The 23820-nt window shown below is 40.1% G+C and overlaps 1 protein-coding gene across 2 annotated transcripts in view; it reads left to right on the forward strand.

The window, feature by feature from the left end:
* Positions 1-23820, forward strand: part of DBR1 (debranching RNA lariats 1) — a 35250-nt gene continuing 11430 nt past the window's right edge. For both annotated transcript variants that reach the window (XM_003419972.4, XM_023538813.2), the window contains exons 1-3: positions 1-354; positions 1128-1252; positions 23298-23378. In XM_003419972.4, coding sequence (XP_003420020.1) covers positions 158-354; positions 1128-1252; positions 23298-23378 — 403 coding nt within the window. In that variant the 5' untranslated portion in view covers positions 1-157. The remainder of the gene's footprint in view (positions 355-1127; positions 1253-23297; positions 23379-23820) is intronic.

A 23820-nucleotide genomic window follows, 5' to 3' on the forward strand; every position in this document is an offset into this window, starting at 1 on the left:
AAGCGGAAGTCAGTTAAATTGCAGGAGTCCGAACGTGGCGACGGATCAGTTGCTGGCGGCGGGATCTGTGCAACTTGTGTGGCGTCTCTTCGCTTAGAGCCTGGCCTGGCTCTGTCTACGGCGTCGCCGGTGGCACTTCCCACTTCGGGCCGGTAGGATGCGGGTGGCTGTGGCCGGGTGCTGCCACGGTGAGCTGGACAAGATCTATGAGACGCTGGCGCTGGCGGAGCGGCGCGGCCCGGGGCCGGTGGACCTGCTCCTGTGCTGCGGCGACTTCCAGGCAGTGCGCAACGAGGCCGACCTGCGCTGCATGGCAGTGCCGCCCAAGTATCGCCACATGCAGACCTTCTACAGGTGAGGGCAAGGCCCGGCCACGGGCACAGCGAGCGAGGTGTGACTGTCAGCAGTAGGGCGAGGAGCCGCGCGGGGTTCCAGTTCCCTTCTGCCGCCCCTGAGCTTTTGTCTTGGCTCGCGCTGTTTCCGCGAGGCCTGGAGCTCAGTAGTTGTCACTTTCCTTCTTTCCTTTCTCCTGCCTTATCACTTTCACAAGGGATTGCAGCTTGAGGGGAGTGAATTAGAACTCGGAGGTAGAAACGGACAGATTTAGATACCTACCTTGTTCGTAAATAGAACTCTAATACTAGTTCGTTTAATAATCCAGGAATTGTTATTGGACGCCTGTGGGTGCTAAACCGTAAGCGTAAAACCATTGCCTCCGAGTCGATTCCGACTCGTAGCGACTTTATAGGACGGAGTAGAACTTGCCCCGTAGAGCTTCCAAGGACCAGCCACTGGATTCAAACTGCCGACCTTTTAATTAGCAGCTAAGCTCTTAACCACTACTCCATCAGGGCTCCCAGTATATGCTAGTCCCCGTTTTACAAGTTGGATTATAAGCAGTGAACTCGACAAAGTTCCTGACCTCGTTGAACTTACACTGTCTTGGAACTTAAGGAGGCATCTTTTCATTCTTTAGAACAAGGGCGGAACTGGGCAGTTTGCCTAGAAAGGGCTTTTTAACTTTTTATGATGCCTTCAGACTTTTCCTTCTGACCTTATTTTGCTTTTTGCTTTTATGTTACGCCCTAATTGTGGTAACTGATAGCTTTACCCTTATGATGTTCTAGGTATTATTCTGGAGAGAAAAAGGCACCAGTACTCACCATCTTCATTGGGGGAAACCATGAAGCGTCAAATCATTTGCAGGAGTTACCGTACGGTGGCTGGGTGGCACCAAACATTTATTATTTAGGTATGTATTTCGTGGTAATTTTTTGGTTTGATGGGATGTCAGGATTTGTAGACCAGTTGGGCAGCATTTTGAGATGCATGGTGTTTTGAGAATGTCACTTAGTTTAAATAGTTATGAAATTTTAACTTAAATAGTTATTCATGAAAACAGGCCCATGCTTCCTCTGCGGATTTTTTTTTTTTTAATTATGCTTTAAGAGAAAGTATTATATCAAGTCAATCTCATACAAACATTTATATTCATATTTATGTTTACTATTAGTTGCTCTCTCCCTAATGAGACAGCACACTCCTCTCCACCCTGTATTCCTCATGTCCGTTCAGCCAGCTCATGTCCCCCTCTGCCTTCTCATCTCCCCTCCAGACAGGAGCTGCCCACTTAGTCTCATGTGTCTACTTAAGCCAGGAAGCTCACTCCACACTGGTATCATTTTCTGTCAAATAGTCCAGTCCAATCCCTATATAAAGAATTAGCTTTGGGAATGGTTCCAGTCTTGGGCTAACAGAAGGTCTGGGGACCATGACCACCGGGGTCCTTCTAGTGTCAGTCAAACCATTAAGTCTGGTTTTTTTATGAGAATTTGCGATCTGCATCCCACTATTCTCCTGTTCCCTCAGGGGTTCTTTATTGTGTTCCTTGCCTGGGCCCTCATTGGTTGTAGCCGGGCACCATCTAGTTCTTCTGGTCTCAGGCTGATGTACTCTCTGATTTATGTGGCCCTTTCTGTCTCTTGGGCTCATAATTGCTGTGTGTTCTTGGTGTTCTTCATTCTCCTTTGATCCAGGTGGGTTGAGACCAATTGATGCATCTTAGATAGCCACTTGCTAGCGTTTTAAGACCCCAGATGTCACTCTCCAAAGTGGGATGCAGAATGTTTTCTTAATACGTTTTCTTATGCCATTTGACCTAGATGTCCCCTGAAACCATGGTCCCCAAGTCCCCGCCCCTGCTATTCTGGCTTTCGAAGTGTTCAGTTGTATTCAGGAAACTTCTTTGCTTTTGGTTTAGTCCAGTTGTGCTGACCTCTTCCGTATTGTGTGTTGTCTTTCCCTTCACCCAAAATAGTTCTTGTCTACTGTCTAATTAGTGAATACCTCTCTCTCCCCCTCCCTCCCTCCCCTCGTAACCATCAAAAAATATTTTTTTCTGTGTTTAAACTATTTCTTGAGTTCTTATTAATGGTGGTCTCATGTATTTGTCCTTTTGCAACTAATTTCACTGAGCATAATGCCTTCCAGATTCTTCCATGTTATGAGATGTTTCACGGATTCATCATTGTTCATTATCGTTGCATAGTATTCCATTGTGTGAATATACCATAATTATCCATTCATTCCTTGATGGGCACCTTGGCTGCTTCCATGTTTTTGCTATTGTAAACAGTACTGCAGTGAACATGTATGTGCATATATCTGTTCGTCTGAAGGCTTTTATTACCCTAGGATATATTCCAAGGAGTGGGTATGGTAGTTCTATTTCTAGCTTTTTAAGGAAGCGCCAAATTGAATTCTGAAGTGGTTGTACCATTTTACATTCTCAACGACAGTGTGTAATGGTCCAATCTCTCCACAACCTTTCTAACATTCATTATTGTGTGTTTTTTGGATTAATGCCGGTGTTTTTGATTTGCATTTCTCAAATGGCTAATGATTGTGAACATTTCCTCATGTATCTCTTAGCTGCCTGAATGTCTTCTTTGGTGAAGTGCCTGTTCATATCCTTTGCCCATTATTTATTTATTTATTTTTAAATTTTTATTGTGCTTTTTTTAAGTGAAAGTTTACAAACCAAGTCAGTCTCTCATACAAAAACTTATATACACCTTGCTGTATACTCCTAGTTGCTCTCTCTCTAAGACACAACACTCCTTCCTTCCGCTCTATTTTTGTGTCCATTCGGCCAGCTTCTGACCCCCTCTGCCCTGTCATCTCTTCTCCAGATAGTAGCTGCCCACATAGTCTCATGTGTCTACTTGATCCAAGAATCTCACTCTTTACCAGTATCGTTTTTTTAGTCCAGTCCAATCCATCTGAAAAGTTGGCTTTGGGAATGGTTCCTGTCTTAGACTAACAGAAGGTCTGAGGACAATGACTTCTGGGGTCCTTCTAGTCTCAGTCAGACCATTAAGCCTGGTCTTTTTAGTAGAATTTGAGGTCTGCATCCCACTGCTCTTCTGTTCCCTCAGGGGTTCCCTGTCAGGGCAGTCATCCATTGTAACAGGGCACCATCTAGTTCTTCTGCTCTCAGGCTGATGTAGTCTCTGGTTTCTGTGGCCCTTTCTGCCTCTTGGGCTCTTAATTACCTTGTGCCTTTGGTGTTCTTCATGCTCCTTTGCTCCAGGTGGGTTGAGACCAATTGATGCATCTTAGATGGCTGCTTGCTAGCGTTTAAGACCCCAGGTGCCACTCTCCAAAGTGGGATGCAGAATGTCTTCTTAATAGATTTTATTACCTTTGTCCATTTTTTAATTGGGTTATTTGTGTTTTTGTTGTTGAGTTTTTGCAGTGTCATGTAGATTTTGGAGATCAGTCACTGATCGGATATGTCAGAGCTAAAAACTTCTCCCCAGTCTGTAGGTTCCGTTTTTACTGTTTTGGTGAAGTCTTTGGATGAGCATAGGTGTTTGATTTTTAGGAGCTCCCAGTTACCTGGTTTCTGTTCTGGTGTTTGTGCATTGTTAATAATGTTTTGTGTACTGTTTATGCCATGTATTACAGCTCCTAGCATTGCCCCTATTTTTTCATCCATGATCTTCATTGTTTTAGAGTTCATATTTAGGTCTTTGATCCATTTTGAGTTGGTTTTTGTGCATGGTGTGGGGTATGGGTCTTGTTTCATTTTTTTGCAAATGGATATCCAGTTATGCCAGCACCATTTGTTAAAGTGACTGTCTTTTCCCCATTTAACAGACTTTGAGCCTTTGCCAAATATTAGCTGTTCGTATGTGGATGGATTTATGTCTGGATTCTCAATTCTGTTCCACTGGTCTATGTATCTGTTGTTGTACCAGAACTAGGCTGTTTTGACTACTGTGGCGGTATAATAGGTTCTCAAATCAGGTAGTGTGAGGCCTCCCACTTTGTTCTTCTTCAGTAATGCTTTGGGCCTCTTTCCCTTCCATATGGAGTTGGTGATTTGTTTCTCCATCTCCTTAAAAAATGTCATTGATGTTTGGATTGGGAGTGCGTTGTATCTATAGATTGCTTTTGGTAGAATAGACATTTTTACAGTGTTGATTCTTCCCATCCATGAGCAAGGTATGCTTTTCCACTTACGTAGGTCTCTTTTGGTTTCTTGCAGTAGTGTCTTAAAGTTTTCTTTGTATAGATCTTTTAAGTCTCTGGTTAGATTTATTCCTACATATTTTATCTTCTTGGTGGCTATTGTAAATGGTATTGAATTGGTGATTTCCTCTTCAGCGTTCTCTTTGTTGGTTTACAGGAATCCAACTGATTTATGTATGTTTATCTTGTATCCTGATACTGTGCTGAACTCTTCTGTTAGTTTCAGTAGTTTTCTTGAGGATTCCTTAGGGTTTTCTGTGTATAAGATCATATCATCTGCAAGTAGAAATACCTTTACTTCTTCCTTACCAATTTGGATGTCTTTTATTTCTTTATCTAGCTGAATTGCTCTGGCTAGGACCTCCAGCACAATGTTAAATAAGAGTAGTGGTAAAGAGCATCGTTGTCCGGTTTCCCTTCTCAAGGGGAATGCTTTAAGACTCTCTAAGTTCAGGATAATTATGGCTGTTGGCTTTGTTTAAATGCCCTTTATTATGTTGAGGAATTTTCCTTCTGTTCCTGTTTTCCTGAGAGTTTTTATCATGAATGGGTGTTGGACTTTCTCAAATGTATTTTCTGCATCGATTGATAAAATCATGTGGTTCTTGTCTTTTGTATGATGGATTACATTGATTGTTTTTCTAATGTTGAACCATCTCTGCATACCTGGTATGAATCCCACTTGGTCATGGTGAATTATTGTTTTGATACGTTGTTGAATTCTATTGGCTAGAATTTTGTTGAGGATTTTTGCATGTAAGTTCATAAGGGATATAGGTCTCTAATTTTCTTTTTCTGTAGTGTCTTTACCTGGTTTTGGTATCAGGATTATGCTGGCTGCATAGAATGAGTTTGGGAGTATTCTATCCTTCTCTATGCTCTGAAATACCTTTGGTAGTAGTGGTGTTAAGTCTTTGAAAGTTTGGTAAAACTCCCCAGTGAAGCTGCCAGGGCCAGGGCTCTTTTTGTTGGGAGTTTTTTAATTACCTTTTCATGTTCTTCTTGTGTTATGGGTTTGTTTAGTTGTTCTACTTCTGTTTGTGTTAGCTTAGGTAGTTAGTACGTTTCTAGAAATACGTCCTTTTCTGCTAGGTTTTCAAATTTGTTACAGTACAATTTTTCATAGTAATCTGATAGGAGTTTTTTAATTTCACTTGGGTCTGTTGTGATATCGCCCACCTCATTGCTTACTCTCCTTTTTTTTCTTTTGTCAGATTTGCCTGTGGTTTATCGATTTTGGTAATTTTTTCAAAGAAAGAGCTTTTGGTCTTGCTAACTCTTCCAATTGTTTTTCTGTTCTCTATTTCATTTAATTCTGCTGTAATTTTTATTATTTGCTTTCTTCTGGTGCCTGAGGGTTTCTTTTGTTGTTCTCTATTTGTTCAAATTGTAGGCATAATTCTTTGATTTTGGCCCTTCTTTTTTGGATGTGTGCAATTATTGGTGTAAATTGACCTCTGAGAACTGCTTTAACTATGTCCCAAAGGTTCTGATAGGAAGTTTTTCATTCTCATTGGATTCTATGAATTTCTTTATTCTGTCTTTAATTTCTTTTATAATCCAATTGTTTTTGAGCAAGGTGTTGTTCAGTTTTCATGTGTTTGATTTCTTTTCCCTGTTTTTTCTGTTATTTCTAATTTTATGGCTTTATGGGCAGAGAAGGTATTGTAATATTTCGATGTTTTGGATTCTGTTAACGCTTGCTTTGTAGCCTAATACCTGATTTCTTCTAGAGAATGTTCCATGTACGTTGGAAAAGAAAGTATACTTGAATGTTTTTGAGTAGAGTGTTCTATATTTGTCTGTGAGGTCACGTTGGTTGATTTTGGCATTTAAATCGTCCGTGTCTTTATTGAGTTTCTTTCTAGATGTTCCGTCATTTACCAAAAGTGGTGCGTTGAAATCTCCTAATATTATTGTGCAGGTGTCAGTCTCACTTTTCAACACCATTAGAGTTTATGTATCTTGAAGCCCTTTTGTTGGGTGCATAAATATTTAATATGGTTATATCCTCCTGGTATGTTGTTCCTTTAATCGTTATATAGTGTTCTTCCTTATTCTTTTGTGGTGGATTTAACTTTCAAGACTACATTGTCAGAAATTAATATTACCACTTCTGCTGTTTTTTGATTGTTGTTTTGTTGATATTTTTAATCCATCTTTTGAGTTTTAGTTTGTGTTTTTAAGGCGTGTCTCTTATAGGCAGCATATAGATGAATTGTGTTTTTTTAATCCATTCTGCGACTGCCTCTGTATTGGTGCATTTAGTCCATTTATATTCAGCGTAATCATGGATATGTATGAGTTTAGTGCAGTCATTTTGATTCCTTTTTTTGAGTGTTGTTGACAGTTTCTTTTTTCCACTTAATTTTTTGTGCTGAATAGTTTTTTATATGTTGTCTTTTCTTCTGTTTTTAATTGTTGTTGATTTTGTTTTTATGTGTTTTCTTGTTTTTTTTTTATGTTTTTCTTTTATTTTGATGTGTAGGATTGTTAGTCTCCTTTGTGGTTACCTTAATATTTACCCTATCTTTCTAAGTTTAAACCAAACTTTTACTTCTTTATATTGCCTTGACTTCCGCTCCATATGAAAGCCTACGACTACATTTTTAGTCCCTCTTCATTGATTTGATGTTGTCATTTTTTACATAATGACATCACTATTTCCCTGTTTTGAGTGTTTTTTTAATCTTGATTTGTTTTTGTAATTTCCCTGCCTAGGTTGATATCTGGTTGCTCTGTCCTTTGTTCTAGCCTTGAGTTAATATCTGATAGCATTGATTTTCTAACCAGAGAACTCCCTTTAGTATTTCTTGTAGTTTTGGTTTGGTTTTTACTAATTCCCTAAACTTCTGTTTATCTGAAATGTCCTACTCTCACCTTCATATTTGAGAGAGAGTTTTGCTGCAGATATGGTTCTTGGCTGGCAATTTTTTTCATTCAGTGCTTTATATAAGTCACCCTGTTGCCTTCTTGCCTGCGTGGTTTCTACCAAGTAGTCTGAGATTATTCTTATTGACTCTGCTTTGTAGGTGACTTTTTGTTTATCCCTAGCCACTCTTAAAATTCTCTATCTTTGGTTTTGGCAAGTTTGATTACAATATGTCTTGGTGACTTTCTTTTGCGATCTGCCTTTGTAGTGTTCAATGAGCATCTTGGATAGATATCTTCTCATCTTTCATGATATCAGGCAAGTTTTCTGCCAAGAAATCGTCAGCAGTTCTCTCTGTATTTTCTGTTATCCCTCTCTGTTCTCGTACTCTGGTTACTCATAGGTTATTTCTCTTGATAGATTCCCACAGGATTCTTAGGGTTTCTTCTCTTTTTTACATTCTTTTTTTTTTTTTTAAATAATTTTTATTGTGCTTTAAGTGAAAGTTTACAAATCAAGTCAGTCTCTCGTGTATTTATATACATCTAACTACATAAAAAAAAAAAAATTTTTTTTTTTTTTTAAACTACATACTCCCATTTACTCTCCCTCTAATGAGTCAGCCCGCTCCCTCCTTCCAGTCTCTCTTCTCGTGACAGTTTTGCCAGTTTCTAACCCTCTCTACCCTCCCATCTCCGCTCCAGACAGGAGATGCCAACACAGTCTCAAGTGTCCACCTGATACAAGTAGCTCACTCTTCATCAGCATCTCTCTCCAACCCGTTGTCCAGTCCTTTCCATGTCTGATGAGTTGTCTTCAGGAATGGTTCCTGCCCTGGGCCAACAGAAGGTTTGGGGTCCATGACTGCCAGGATTCTTCTAGTCTCAGTCAGACCATTAAGTCTGGTCTTTTTATGAGAATTTGGGGTCTGCATCCTACTGTTCTCCTGCTGCCTCAGGGGTTCTCTGTTGTGCTCCCTGTCAGGGCAGTCATGAGTTGTGGCCAGGCACCATCTAGTTCTTCTGGTCTCAGGATGATGTGAGTCTCTAGTTCATGTGGCCCTTTCTGTCTCTTGGGCTCATAGTTATTGTGTGACCTTGGTGTTCTTCATTCTCCTTTGCTCCAGGTGGGTTGAGACCAATTGATGCATCTTAGATGGCCGCTTGTTAGCATTTAAGACCCCAGACGCCACACTTCAAAGTGGGATGCAGAACGTTTTCTTAATGGAATTTATTTTGTCAATTGACTTAGAAGTCCCCTTAAGCCATAGTCCCCAAACTCCTGCCCTTGCTCTGCTGACCTTCGAAGCATTCAGTTCATCCAGGAAACTTCTTTGCTTTTGGTCCAGTCCAGATGAGCAGACCTTCCCTATATTGAGTATTGCCCTTCCCTTCACCTAAAGTAGTTCTTATCTACTATCTAATCAGTAAATAACCCTCTTCTTTTTTAAATTCTTTTATCTGATTTTTCTTTGAATATATCGTTGCCAAGTGTTTCATCTTCGGCCTCACTACTTTTGACTTCCGTTTCAATTCAGCTCCTCTGACTTCCCGTTGAGTTGTCTAATTCTGAAATTTTGTTGGTAATTTTCTGACTTTCTGATTGCTGTCTCTCTGTGAATTCTTGCAGACTATTAAATTTTTCATTATGTTCTTAAATAACCTACGTAATTTTCTCAACTGCTTTATCTGTGTGTTCCTTGGCTTGTTCTGCATTTCGCCTGATCTCCTTCCTGATTTCTTGAGTTTTGTACATTAATCTTTTGTATTCTACCTCTGGTAATTCCAGGAATACCTCTTTGTCTGGAAGATTCCTTGATTCTTTGTTTTGAGAGCTTGTTGAAGTGATCATGGTGTGCTGCTTTATGTGATTTGACTGTTGTGTCTGAGCCATCTATAAGTTATTATATTATTTTATGTTTGCTTACTGTATGCTAGCTTTTTGCTTTGTTCTGTTTTGGTATGCCTAGATAGGCTGCTTGAGTGAGCTAGCTTGATTATTTGTGCCTTTGAAACTGTAATGTCCTGTCACCAGATGGCTGGGGCTGTTACCAGGTATATGAGCTTAGGAGTCCGTTCACTTTTCTTGTATGGATTCAGCTCAGGTGTCCAGATTGTCAGTCACCAAGTGTGTTGTGCGGGCTGTGTCCTCCAGTCTTAGAGGGGCAGGGCTGATTATTGTAGGCAGAGGTGTCTGGTTGCAGAAGGGGGTCAGGCTTTGAACAAGGCAGGGGATTGACAACTATCTCCTGAGTGTGTGTGAGGAATGCGTGTCCCTGCTCCCTAGAGCGCACAGGTGGTTGGGCCCTGCAGCTTTACCATGGGCACCCAATGCTTTTGGTTGTAAGGACTGGGAGGTGTCAGTTATCCTTGGACCCCTGCTGCGGGTGGCTAGGTGATGTGGGTGGAGCCACCAGACCTCAGGCCCCTGATGTTGGTAGGTGAGGACCCTGTTTAATAGGCAAGGCAGTATCAGACATCAAAAACCCACCTCTCTACCACACAGCTGAAACAGTTGAAGTCAGATCTCCTGTACATATACCGTTGCAGCCTTCCAACAAGGGCCTAAACTCCTCAAATGGGCCCACACAGGTCCATGCAGGGGTGAAAGGTATTCAGAGTCCACGGGCCATTTGTGCCAGGACAGAAGCCTCTTCTGTTCTGAGCCCCCCAGCTTAGGGGAGCTGGCAGATTATCTTTTAATTTATTCCTTTTCTAAGGTTGGGAGGATGGCTTAGGGCGTGCAGCAGGACCTATCTCAAAACCAAACCAAAACCAAACGCAGTGCCGTTGAGTTGATTCTGACTCATGGTGACCCTATAGGACAGGGTAGAACTGCCCTGTAGAGTTTCCAAGGAGTGCCTGGCAGATTCAAACTGCCTACCCTTTGGTTAGCAGCCATAGCACTTAACCACTGTGCCACCAGGGTTTCCTATCTCAGGCCCAGGGAAATCGACAGCCACTGAAGTTGGCTTGGGGGTGGGGAGGGGCGTGGTCAAATAGACTTAAGTACTTAGCTTTTGCCAAGAGCATTGTTCTGCTCTGATTCTGCAGGTGTGAGTACACTGCAGCTCACTGCCTCTCCCTGAGCAAACTGCGTCCTGAATGCTACTGCCAAGTCAGTTCCAGCAACTCCTCGCTGCTTCTGAACCGTCTTTCCCTCCCTCTGCCGCTCAGTCCAATTTCCTAACTTTGCCTTTGATGTTCAGGGCTCCCAGCTTATCATGTATATAATTGTTTCATGTGTTTTTTTTGGTCTTTGTTGTAAGAGGGATCACCAGAAGCATCTGACTACTCTGCTGTCTTGTCCCTGCCCTCTCAAATTTTTTTAAACAGTAGTTAATGTTTAACTGCAAAAATCTTATACACTATCTGCAGTCTCTTTATTTTCTCTTACTCTTTTTATTTAAAAAAAAAAAAAAAAAGAGGCTTTTAAGCTTTTCTGTAAGGGAATTGTTAAGCATACACAAAAGTAGAGATTAGCATAATGAATCTCTATACCCACTACCCAGCTTCAACAACCATTGTCTTTCTGCCATCCTTGTTTTATCACTCCCTAACTTCCAAGCTTTTTTTTTTTTTTTCATTTTCTTTTTGGTGGGAGAGGTGACTGGAGTATGTTGAAGCAAATTCCATCCATCATGTTATTTTTCCTGTAAATTCAGTACATGTTTCTATGTGATAAGGATTTTTGAGTACCACAACTAACAGTACTATTATTATACCTTACTAAAACCCATTGCTGTGGAGTCAATTCTGACTCATAGTGACACTATAGGACAGAGTAGAACTGTTGCATATGGTTCCCAAGGAGCAGCTGGTGGACTTGAACTGCTGACCTTTTGGTTAGCAGCAATTGCTCTTACTCACTGTGTCACCAGGACTGCTACCTAAAGTAACAATTTTTTATTGTCTGTTGCCTAGATCATGTTCAGATTTACCTGACTATCTAAAATATGTCTGTGTTATAGTTGGTTTGTTCAAATAGGACTCATACAAGATCAGCACATTTCATTTGATTGCCATGACTCTGAGGTCTCTTAGTCTGTCATGGTTTCTCCTCTCTCTCTCATTTCTTTCCACGTTATTTGTTGAAGAAAACGGGAAATTTCATCTGTAGAATTTCCTACATTTTTAATTTAGCTGATTGGATTCCTTGTATTGTTGTTTGTGAGGTTCCTTTTATCCTATGCATTTTTTGTAAACTGGCATTTAGATTTAGAGGCATAATTAGGTTCTGTTTCAGTTTTCATCCCTTTAATCTATACAGTTCTTTCGTCTCTACTGAAGTATATTTTTTTCTAGAACTATTTATAGATTTTCCGGTGGTGGAATTATAACTTCAGAAATTCAGTTTCTCTACTTCATTACTGATTAGTTACCTATTTTTTTTTTTTTGCTTTAACAAAGAGAAGTTTATTCTCTCACAGTCCAGTAGGCTAGAAGTCCAAATTCAGGGCGCCAGCTCCAGGGAAAGACTTTCTCTCTCTGACAGGTCTGGAGAAAGGTCCTTGTGATGCATCAGTCTTCCCTTGGTCTGAGAGCATCTCAGAGCAGGTACCTCGAGTCCAAAGGAGCAGCTATACTCCTGGCAGTGCTTTCTTGGTGGTATGAGGTCCCCCTGTCTCTCTGCTCGGTTTTCTTTTTCATATCTCAAAGAGAGTGGCTAAAGACACCATCTAATCTTGTAGATTTCATCAATATGAATCCATCTTATTACATCATAGTGATGGGATTTACAACACATAGGGAAATCACATCAGATGGTAAAATGGTAGACAGTCAGTCATGACCCAGCCAAGTTGACAGATATTTTGGGGGGACACAATTCAATCCATGACAATTGTCAATGGATGATTTTTTGGAAGTAGATCACCATGTCTTTTTTCTGAGGTACATCTGGGTGGACTCAAACCTCCAGCCTTTCAGTTAACAGCCAAGTGTGTTAACAGGTTGCATCAGCCAGGGACTGCATACCATCTAGTAGATGCCAGTTTTGTCTCCACAAAGTTCTTCCTAACTTCTGTTCTTATTGTTGCTGTTCAGTTGATCTTGAATCATGGTGACCCCACACGCAATGGAATGGAAGGCTGCATCGGGCCCTAACCATTTGTGGATTGGACTGTTCTGATCCATAGGGTTGATTTTCAGAAGTAGATTGCCAGACCTCTCTTCCTAGTCCATTATCTTAGTCTGGAAGCTCTGCTGAAACCTGTTCATCACCATACCAGCATGCAAGCCTCCACTGACAGATAGGTGGTGGCTGCACATGAGGCTCAATGGCCAGGAATCACACCTGGGTCTTCTTGCTGTGTGCTCCTAGCTGCTCTTCTCTTAATGAGACAGCACTTTCCTCATCTCCACCCTGTATTTCTCATGTCCATTCAACCAGCTCCTGTGCCCCTCTTCTTCTCATCGCGCCCCCAGACAGGAGTCATCCACATAGTCTCATTTGTCTTCTTGAGCCACGAAATTCACTCCTCATTGGCATCATTGTCTGTCCTATAGTCCAGGCCAATCCTTCTCTGTAGAGTTGGTTTTGGGAATGGTTCTAGTCTTGGGCTATCAGAGGGTCTGGGGACCATGACCATCAGGGTCCCTGTGGTCTCAGTAAGACCATTAAGCCTTGTCTTTTTACACGAATTTGAGATCTACATCCACTATTTGCTCCATCAGGGATTCTCAGTTGAGTTCCCTGTCATGGCAGTGATCGGTGGTAGCCGGGCACCCTCTAGTTCTTCCGGTATCAGGCTTATGGAGTCTCTGGTTTATGTGGCCTATTTGCCTCTTGGGTTCATATTTACCTTGTGTTTTTGGTGTTCTTCATTCTCCGTTGCTCCAGGTGGGTTGAGACCAATTGATGCATCTGAGATGGTGGCTTGCTAGCGTTTAGGACCACAGACGCCTCTCACCAAAGTGGGATGCAGAACGTTTTCTTAATACGTTTTGTCATGCCAACTGACCTATATGCCCCCTGAAACCATGGTCCCCAGACCCTTGTCCCTGCTACTCTGGCCTTTGATGTGTTTGGTTGTATTAGGAAACTTCTTTGCTTTTGGTTTAGTCTAGTTGTACTCACTGTCCCTGTGTTACATGTTGACCTTCCCTTCACCTAAAAAAATTTTTGTCTATCTGGTTAGTGAATATCGCTTTCCCACCCTCACCACCCTAATGACCATCAAAAAATATTTTCTTCTGTGTTTAAACTTTATCTGGAGTTTCTATAATAAAGGTCTCATACAATATTTGCCCTTTTGCAATTGACTAATTTCACTCAGCGTAAAGCCTCCCAGATTCCTCCACGTTATGAAATGTTTCACAGATTCAATTGTTGTTCTTAATCATTGCATAGTATTCTATTGTGTGAATATACCATAATTTGTTTATCCATTCATCTGTTGATGTGCCGCTTGGTTGCTTCCATCTTTATTTATTGTAAATAGTACTGCAGTGAACATGGGTGTGCATATATCTGTTCATGTGAAGGTTCTTATTTTTTTAGGGTATATTCCAAGGAGTGGAATTGCTGGGTCGTATGGTAGTTCTATTTCTAGCTTTTTAAGGAAGCACCAAATCGATTTCCAAAGTAGTTTATATTCCCACCACAGTGTATAAGTGTTCCAGTCTCTCCACAACCACTTCAACATTTATTATTTTCTGCTTTTTGTATTAGTACCAACCTTGTTGGGGTGAGTGGAATCTCATTGTAGTTTTTATTTGCATTTCTCTTAATAGCTAATGATCGTGAGCATTTCCTCATGTTATCTGTTAGCAGCCTAATGTCTTCTTTGGTAAAGTGCCTGTTCATATCCTTCGCCCATTTCTTTTTTAATTTTTATTGTGCTTTAAGTGAACGCTTACAAATCAAGTCAGTCTCTCACATAAAAACTTGTATACATCTTGCTGCATACTCCCATTTGCTCTCACCCTGATGAGACAGCACACTCCTTCCCTCTACTCTATTTTCATGTCCATTCAGCCAGCTTTTGACCCCCTCTGCTCTCATCTCCCCTCCAGACAGGAGCTGCCCACATAGTCTCAAATGTCTACTTGATCCAAAAAGCACACTCCTCACCAGTATCATTTTCTATCCCATAGTCCAGTCCAATCCCTGTCTGAAGAATTGGCTTTGGGAATGGTTCCTGTCTTGGGCTAACAGAACATCTGGGGACCATGACCTCCGGGATCCTTCTTGTCTCAGTCAGACCCTTAAGTCTGGTATGAGAATTCGAGGTCTGGATCCCACTGCTCTTCTGCTCCTTTAGGGATTCCCTGTTGTGTTCCCTGTCAGGGTAGTCATCCATTGTACCCGGGCACCATCTAGTACTTCTGGTATCAGGATGGTATAGTCTCTGATTTATGTGGCCCGTTCTGATTCTTGGGCTCATACTTACTTTGTGCTTTGGTGTTCTTCGTTTTCCTTTGCTCCATGTGAGTTGAGACCAACTGATGCATCTTACATGGCCGCTTGCTAGCGTTTAATACCCCAGACGCCACTCTCCAAAATGGGATGCAGAATGTTTTCTTAATAGATTTTATTATGCCAGTTGCCCTACATGTCCCCTGAAACCATGGTCCTCAAACCCCCACCCCTGCTATGCTGGCCGTCGAAGCGTTTGGTTTATTCAGGAAACTTCCTTGCTTTTGGTTTAGTCCAGTTGTGCTGACCTTTCCTGTATTGTGTGTTGTCCTTCCCTTCACCTAAATTAGTTCTTGTCTACTATCTAATTAATGAATACCCCTCTCCCTCCCTCCCTGCCTCCTTCTCTCCCTCCCGCCTCTCATAACCATCAAAGAATATTTTCTTCTGGGGTCTTAAATGCCAGCAAGTGGCCATCTAAGATGCATCAATTGATCTCAATCCACCTGGATCAAAGGAGAATGAAGGACATCAAGGATGCAAGTTAATTACGAGCCCAAGAGACAGAAAGGGCCACATAAACCAGAGACTACATCAGCCTGAGACCAGAGGAGGTAGATGGTGCTGGCTACAAGTGATGGCTGTCCTGACAGGGAACACAACAGAGAACCTCTGAGGGAGCAGGAGAGCAGTGGGATGCAGACCCCAAATTCTCGTAAAAAGCCCAGACTTAATGTTCTGACTGAGAATGGAAGGACCCCAGTGGTCATGGCCCCCAGACCTTCTGTTGGCCCAGGACAGGCACCATTCCCAAAGCCAACTCTTCAGACATGGATTGGACTGGACAATGGGTTGGAGAGGGATGCTGGTGAGGAGTGAGCTTCTTGGATCAGGTGGACACTTGAGATTATGTTGGTATCTCCTGCCTGGAGGGGAGATGAAAGGGTAGAGGGGGTTAGAAGCTGGGGAAATGGACACTAAGAGAGTGGAGGGAGGGAGTGGGCTGTCTCATTAGGGTAGAGCAATTGGGAGTATGTAGCAAGGTGTATATAAGTTTTTGTGTAAGAGACTGACTTGATTTGTAAACTTTCACTTAAAGCACAATAAAAATTTTAAAAAAGAGAAGAAAAGACCAAAAAAAAGAATGTTTTCTTCTATGTTTAACCTATCTCTTGAGTTCTTTTAATAGTGGTCTCATATATTTGTCCTTTTGCAACTGACTAATTTCACTGAACAGAATGCCTTCCAGATTCCTCCATGTTATGAAATGTTTCAGATTCATTGTTGTGTTTTATCAATGCATAGTATTCCATTGTGTGAATGTACCATAATTTATCCATTCATCCATTGATGGGCACCTTGGTTGTTTCCATCTTTTTGATATTGTAAACAGCGCTGCAACGGTCATGGGTATGCATATATCTGTTCGTGTGATGGCTCTTATTTCTCTAGGATATATTCCAAGTAGTGGGATTGCTGGATCGTATGGTAGTTCTATTTCTAACTTTTCAAATCAATTTTCAAAGTAGTTGTACCATGTTACGTTCTCACCAGCAGTGTGTAAGTGTTCCAGTCTCTCTGCAACCTCTCCAACGTTTATTATTTTGTGTTTCTTGAATTAATGTCAGCCTTGTTGGAGAGAGAATCTCTTTGTAGTTTTGATTTGCATTTCTCTAATGGCTAATGATTATGAGCATTTCCTCATATTATCTGTTAGCTACCTGAATGTCTTCTTTAGTGAAGAGCCTATTCATTTCCTTTGCCCATGTTTTAATTGGGTTATTTGTCTTTTTGCTGTTGAGTTTTTGCAGTATCCTGTTGATTTTAGAGATCAGATGCTGATTGGAAATGTCATAGTTAAGAACTTTCCAATCTGTAGATTCCTTTTTTACTGTTTTGGTGAAGTCTTTGGATGAACATAGGTGTTTGACTTTTACGAGCTCCCAGTTATCTGATTTCTCTTCTGGTGTTTGTACATTGTTAATAATGCTTTGTATACTGTTTATGCCATGTATTAGGGCTCCTAGCGTTGTCCCTGTTTTTTTTCATTGTTGTCCCTATTTTTTCTTACATGATCTTTATTGTTTTAGATTTTATATTTAGGTCTTTGATCCATTTTTACTTAGTTTTTGTGCATAGTGTGAGGTATGGGTCTTGTTTAGTTTTTTTGCAGACAGTATCCAGTTATGCCAGCCCCATTTATTTGTTAAAGAGACCGTTTTCCCCATTTAACAGACTTTGGGCCTTGTCAAATATCAGCTGTTCATGCGTGGATGGATTTATGTCTGGATACTTAATTCTGTTCCATTGGTTGATGTATCTGTTGTTTTACAAATACTGGGGTGTTTTGACTATTGTGAAGGTATAATGTGTTCTAAGATCAGGTAGAGTGAGGCCTCCCACTTTGTTCTTCTTTTTCAGTAATGCTTTACGTATCTGGTTCTTCTTTTCCTTACATATGAAGTTGGTGATTTGTTTCTCCATCTCATTAAAAAATGTCACTGGTATTTGGATCAGGATTGCATTGTATCTGTGGATCGCTTTGGGTAGAATAGTCATTTTTACAATGTTGAGTCTTCTCATCTACAAGCAAGGTATGTTTTTTCACTCATTTAGGTGTCTTTTGGTTTCTGGCAGTAGCGTCTTACAGTTTTGTTTGTATAGGTCTTTTACATCTCTGGTTAGATTTATTCCTAAGTATTTTATCTTCTTGGGGGCTACTGTAAACGGTATTGATTTGGTGATTTCCTCTTTGTTGGTGTACAAGAATCCAACTGATTTATATGTGTTAATCTTGTCTCCTGATACTCTGTTAAACTCTTGTATTAGTTTCAGTAGGTTTCTTGAGGATTCTTTAGTTTTTCTGTGTATAAGATCATGTCATCTGCAAGTAGAGATACGTTTGCTTCTTCTTTGCTAATTTGGATGCTCTTTATTTCTTTATCTAGCCTAATAGCTGTGGCTAGGACCTCCAGCATAGTGTTGAATGACAGTGGTGATAAAGGGCATCTTTGTCTGGTTCCCATTCTCGAGGGGAATGCTTTCAGTCTCTCTTCATTTAGGATGATGCTGGCTGTTGGCTTTGTGTAAATGCCCTTTATAATTTCTAGGAATTTCCTTCTCTTCCTAGTTTGCTGAGAGTTTTTATCATGAATGGGTGTTGGACTTTGTCATATGCATTTTGTGCATCAGTTGATGAGATGATGTGGTTCTTGTCTTTTATTTTATTTGTGTGATTGATTATATTGATTGTTTTTCTAATGCTGTGTATGTGGTATTTATCCACTTGGTCATGGTGAATTATTTATTTGATATGTTGTTCAATTTTATTGGCTAGAATTTTGTTGAGGATTTTTGCATCTAAGGTCATGAGGGATATTGGTCTGTAATTTTTTGTGTGTGTGGTGTCTTTACCTGGTTTGGGTATCAGGGATATGCTGGCCTCATAGAATGAGTTTGGGAGTATTCCATCCTTTTCTATGTTCTGAAATACCTTTAGTAGTAGTGTTGTTAACTCTTCTCTGAAAGTTTGGTAGAATTCTCCAGTGAAGCCATCAGGGCCAGTGCTTTTTTTTGTTGGGAGTTTTTAAATTACTTTTTCAATCTCTTGTTTTGTTTTGGGTTCGTTTAGTTGTTCTCCCTCTGTTTGTGTTAGGTTTTTTTTTTTTTTTTTGGTAGTTTCTTTATAGAACTTTTTCCATTTCCTGTAGGTTTTCATATTTGTTAGAGCACAGTTTTTCCTGGTATTTTGTTACCATTCTCTTTATTTCAGTTGGGCCTGTTGTGATATTGCCCATCTTGCTTCTTATTTGGGTTATTTGCTTCTTCTCCTGTTTTTCTTGTGTCAGTTTGGCCTGTGGTTTATTGATTTTGTTAATATTTTCAAAAAGACAGCTTTTGGTCTTGTTAACTTTTTCAGTTTTTTTCCAATTCTCTGATTTCATTCTGCTCTGAGTTTTATTAACTGCTTTCTTCTGGTGGTTGAGGGTTTCTTTTATTGCTTTATTTCTATTTGTCCAAGTTGTAGGGATAATTCGTTGATTTTGGCTCTTTCTTTTTTTTTGAATGTGTGAATTTATTGCCGTAAGTTGACCTCTGAGCGCTGCTTTAGCTGTGTCCCAAAGTTTCTGATAGGAAGTGTTTTCATTCTCATTGGATTCTATGAATTTCTTTATTCTGTCTTTAATTCCTTATATAATCCAATCATTTTTGAACAAAGTGTTGTTCAGCTTCCATGTGTTTGATTTTTTTTCCCTGATTTTTTGTGTTACTGACTTTTAGTTTTATGGCTTTATGGTCAGAGAAGAAGCTTTGTAATGTTTCGATATTTTGGATTCTGCTAAGGCTTGTTTTATGACCTAATATGTGGTCCATTCTAGAGAATGTCCCATGTGCACTGGAAAAGAAAGTCTGTTTGGCTGCTGTTGGGTGGAGTGTTCTGTATATTTCTATGAGGTCGTGCTGGTTGATTGTGGCATTTAGCTCTTCCATGTTTTAGTTGAGCTTTCTGGAGGTCCTGTCCTTCACTGAAAGTGGTGTGTTGAAGTCTACTACAGTTGTGGAACAGTCTATCTCACTTTTCAATGCTGTTAGAGTTTATGTATCTTAAAGCCCTGTTGTTGTGTGCATAAATATTTAATATGGTAATATCCCCCTGGTATATTGTCCCTTTAATTGTTATATAGCGTCCCTCCTAATCCTTTGCGGCAGATTTAACTTTGAAGTCTGGTTTGTCAAAAATTAGCATAGCCACACCTCCTCTTTTTTGATTGTTTTTTACTTTATATGTATTTTTCCATCCTTTGAGTTTTAATTTGTTAGTGTCTTTAATGTTTGTCTCTTGTAGGCAGTATATAGACAGATCATGTTTTTTAATTCATTCTGCAACTCTCTGTCTCTTTTTTGGTACATTTAGATCATTTACATTCAGTGTGATTATTGATAGGTATGAATTTAGTGCTGTCATTTTTTGTGTCTTTTTAACAGTTTCATTTTTATATTTTTTTTGTGCAGAGTAGTTTTTCTTCATAAATTGTATATTCCTCTTTTTCATTGTTGTTGATTTTGTTTTTGCTGAGTCTTTATGTTTTTCTTGTTTTTTATTTGATGTGTAGGATTGTTAGTCTCTCTTTTGGTTACCTTAATATTTACCCTTATTTTTCTAAGTTTAAACCTATCTTTTATTTCTTTACATCTCCTGGGCTTCCTCTCCATGTGAAGTGTGTAACTACATTTTTTAGTCCCTCTTTATTGATTTAGTGTTGTCATCTTTCACATAATGACATTGTTGTTTCCCTGTCTTGAGTGTTTTTTTAATCTTGATTTATTTTTGTGATTTCCCTATCTGGGTTGATATCTGGTTGCTCCATCCTGTGTTCTAGTATTGGGTTAATGTCTGATATTATTGATTTTTCTAACCAGAGAATTCCCTTTAGTATTTTTTGTAGTTTTGGTTTGGTTTTTGCAAATTCCCTGAAGTTCTGTTTATCTGGAAATGCCCTCATTTCACCTTCATATATGAGAGATGGTTTTGCTGAATATATGATTCTTGGAATTTTTCTCCTTCAGTGCTTTATATATGTCATCCCATTGCATTCTTGTATGCATGGTTTCTGCCAAGTAATCTGAGCCTGTTCTTACTGATTCTCTTTTGTAGGTGACTTTTCATTTATCCCTGGCAACTATTAAAATTTTCTCTTTATCTTTGATTTTGATCCAGTTTGATAATAATATGTCTTGGTGCCTTTTTTTTTAGGAGCTACCTTGTATGGGGTTTGATGAGCATCCTGGATAGATATCCTCTCATCTTTAACAGTGTCAGGGAATTTTTTTGCCAAGAAATCTTCAGCAATTCTCTCTGTATTTTCTGTTATCCCTCCCTGTTCTGGTACTCCAATCACTTGTAAGTTAATCCTTTTGATAGAGTCCCACATGATTCTTAGGGTTTCTTCTCTTTTTTCAATTCTTTTATCTGATTTTTCTTTGACTATATTGTTGCCAAGTGTTTTATCTTCAATCTCACTATTTCTCACTTCCATTTCCTCAGTTTGGCTCCTCTGACTTTCTACTGAGTTATCTAATTCTGAAATTTTATTGTTGATCTTCTGAATTTCTGATTGCTGTCTCTATGGATTCTTGCAGCCTATTAAATTTTTCATTATGTTCATTAATAATCTTCCTATTTTCTTGGACTGCTTAACCTGTGTTTTCCTTGGCTTTTCTCCATTTTGCCTAATCTCCTTCTTGATGTCTTAAAGAGTTTTGTATATTAATTTTTTGTAGTCTACATCTAATAATTCCAGGAATATATCTTCATTCTGAAGAGTCCTTGATTCTTTGTTTTGGGAGTTTGTTGAAGCAATCGTGGCCTGCTTCTTTTTGTGATTTGATATTGACTGTTGTTTGAGCCATTTATAATTTATTGTATTAATTCATTTTATCTTTGCTTGCTGTGTCCTAGCTTCTTGCTGTGGTTTGTTTTGATATACCCTGTTAGGCTACTTGAATGAGCTAACTTGTTTATTGGAGCCTTTGAAGTACTAATGTCCTGTTACCAGATGGCTAGAGCTGTTACCATGTATATGGGTCCGGGAGTCTGTTTGCTATTCTTGTATAGATTCTGCTCAGGTGTCCAGGTAGTTGATCACCTAGTTTGTGGTGCAGGCTCTCACCTCCAATCTTAGAGGAGCAGTGGTGATTGTTGTATGCGGAGGTTTCTGGTAGCAGCAGGAGGTCATACTCTGAGGAGGGCAGGGGGCTGGCAACCTTCTCCCGAGCGTCTGTGAAGAAGGCACGTCCCTGTTCTCTAGAGTGCTCTGGTGGGTGGGCTCTGCAGCCGTATCACAGGTACCCCATGCTTTTAACTGTAAGGATTGGTAGGCACCACTTATCCTTGGACCCCTGTCATGGGTGGCTAGGTGGCATGGGTGGAACCTCCAGTCCTCAGGCCCCTGCATTGGGTAGGTGAGGCTCCTGTTTAATTGGCAGAGCAGTATCAAATGTCAAAAACCTGCCTCTCCACCGCACAGCTGAAACAGTTACAGTCAGACCTCAAACAGATTCGCCCTTGCAATATAACAGCCAAATCCTATCTGCTATAATGGGGCCACCTGGATCCATGTAGGGGTGAAAGAGAATGTCTGTGGACCGCTTGTCCCTGGACTGGAGCCGCTTCTGCTATGAGTTTCCAGATTAGGGGTAGTCGGCAGAGTATTTTTTCACCATTTGTTAATTTGTTCCTTCTCCAAGGCCAGGAGAAAGGCTCAGGGAACTCAGCAGGACCTATCTCAGGCCCAGGGAAATCAACTGTTAATGAAGCCAGCTGGGGCAGAGGGAGGAGGGATCAGATAGATAGGAAAGACTTCTTTCAAAAGGAGAAGATAGTAGATCCCTGTGGTAAATGAGACAAAATCACTTCTCTTGTGCTGAGAGCACTGTTTTTTCTCAGATTTGGGAGGCATGTGTAGATTGTGCGCTGGCTTGGTCCCCGTCACGGTTACCCCGGGGGTTAGGGCTGCGCCACCTCGCTTGTCTTCTTTCATTGAAGCACCTGCATCCTAAACGCCACTGCCAGCCCTGACGCGGTCACCCCAGAGAATCAGGGATGTGCCTCTTCGCTTGCCTTCGGTTCCCCAATATTGTCATCAGCCATGCTGCAGTTGCGCCAGGGAATCGGGGCAACTCCTTGCTGCTTCTGTACTGTCTCTCCCTCCCCCGTCACTCAGCCTAATTTCTTAACTTTGCCTTTGATGCCCAGGGTTCCTAGCTTATCATATATATAATCGATTCACTTGTTTTTTCGGGTCTTTGTTGTAAGAGGGTTCACCAGAAATGTCTGACTGCTCTGCGATCTTGGCCCCACCTCCTGATCATCTGTTGACAATTGCAATATTGTCCAAAGGTGAAATTGTCAGATAACGATCAATCAGAAATGAACTATTGAAAGTACAGATTCTTTATACCTTGTCCCTGTTTACTTTGAGATCTATAACGTCTAAATCCATCATAGGACATTTTCTTCTATTTCCCCCAACCAATCCCCATATTCAGTTAAGGCACCAAATTATGTCTGTTTCCCTCTTAATACCTAATCTCATTTGTCCCTTCCTTTCTGCTTAAATGTCTTGGCTGATTTGCTTCCAGGCTCCCCTCTTTAAATCCTAAACAAACCAAAATCAAACCTGATACTATAGAGGCAATTCTGACTCATAGTGACCCCATAAGATAGAATTGCCCCATAGGGTTTCCAAGGCTGTAAATCTTTACCCCACATCTTTCTCCTGTGGAGTAGCTGGTGGATTTGAACTGCCGACCTTTTGCTTAGCAGCCGAGCGCTTAACCATCCCTAATCTACCTTATGTACTATTGACATCTTACAATATAAAAGATAACCTCATCATGATGCTTAATTTTCAAATAATTTTAGGACTGCTTGGAAGTCCAAGCCTTTAAATGGTTCAGTGAGTTAATAAAGAGATTGCTTTTCTTTTGCCTGTAGTGACTTTATTTAATTGCATTATTTTTTTTTCAGGTTTGGCTGGTGTGATAAAATACCGAGGTGTAAGAATTGGTGGGATCTCTGGTATATTTAAATCTCATGACTATCGAAAAGGTATTTTTATATTTAGAATTTTTTTTAGACTTTAGAATTTGTTTGCCCAAGAATAACTTAAGCATAACATAATTTGACTGTTATTTTTCATCGGAGTTTTTTCTATGAACCGACTAATTTTAATTTTTAAATTATAGACTATTTCATACATAATAAAATATAGGGAACTATATGTCTGTGTATCCATTATTCAGTTTTATCCATTATTAGAATATTACCATATTTAATTTTGATCTTTAAGAAATAAAGCTGTGCAGATAAAATTGAGGATCATTGTTTACTTCTCCTCAATTCCTTGCCCCTGGTTTTGTCCCTCCATTTCCTGCCAGGCAGTCACTATTCTGAATTTGGTGTTTGTCATTCTCTTGGTTTTTTTAATATCTTTACCACATGTGTAAGAGGTTTAAACAATGTATTACGAGGCATGTTTTAAACTTCATAT

Source organism: Loxodonta africana, chromosome 26 (genome assembly GCF_030014295.1).
Source record: "Loxodonta africana isolate mLoxAfr1 chromosome 26, mLoxAfr1.hap2, whole genome shotgun sequence".
Taxonomy (NCBI): Eukaryota; Metazoa; Chordata; class Mammalia; order Proboscidea; family Elephantidae; genus Loxodonta; species Loxodonta africana.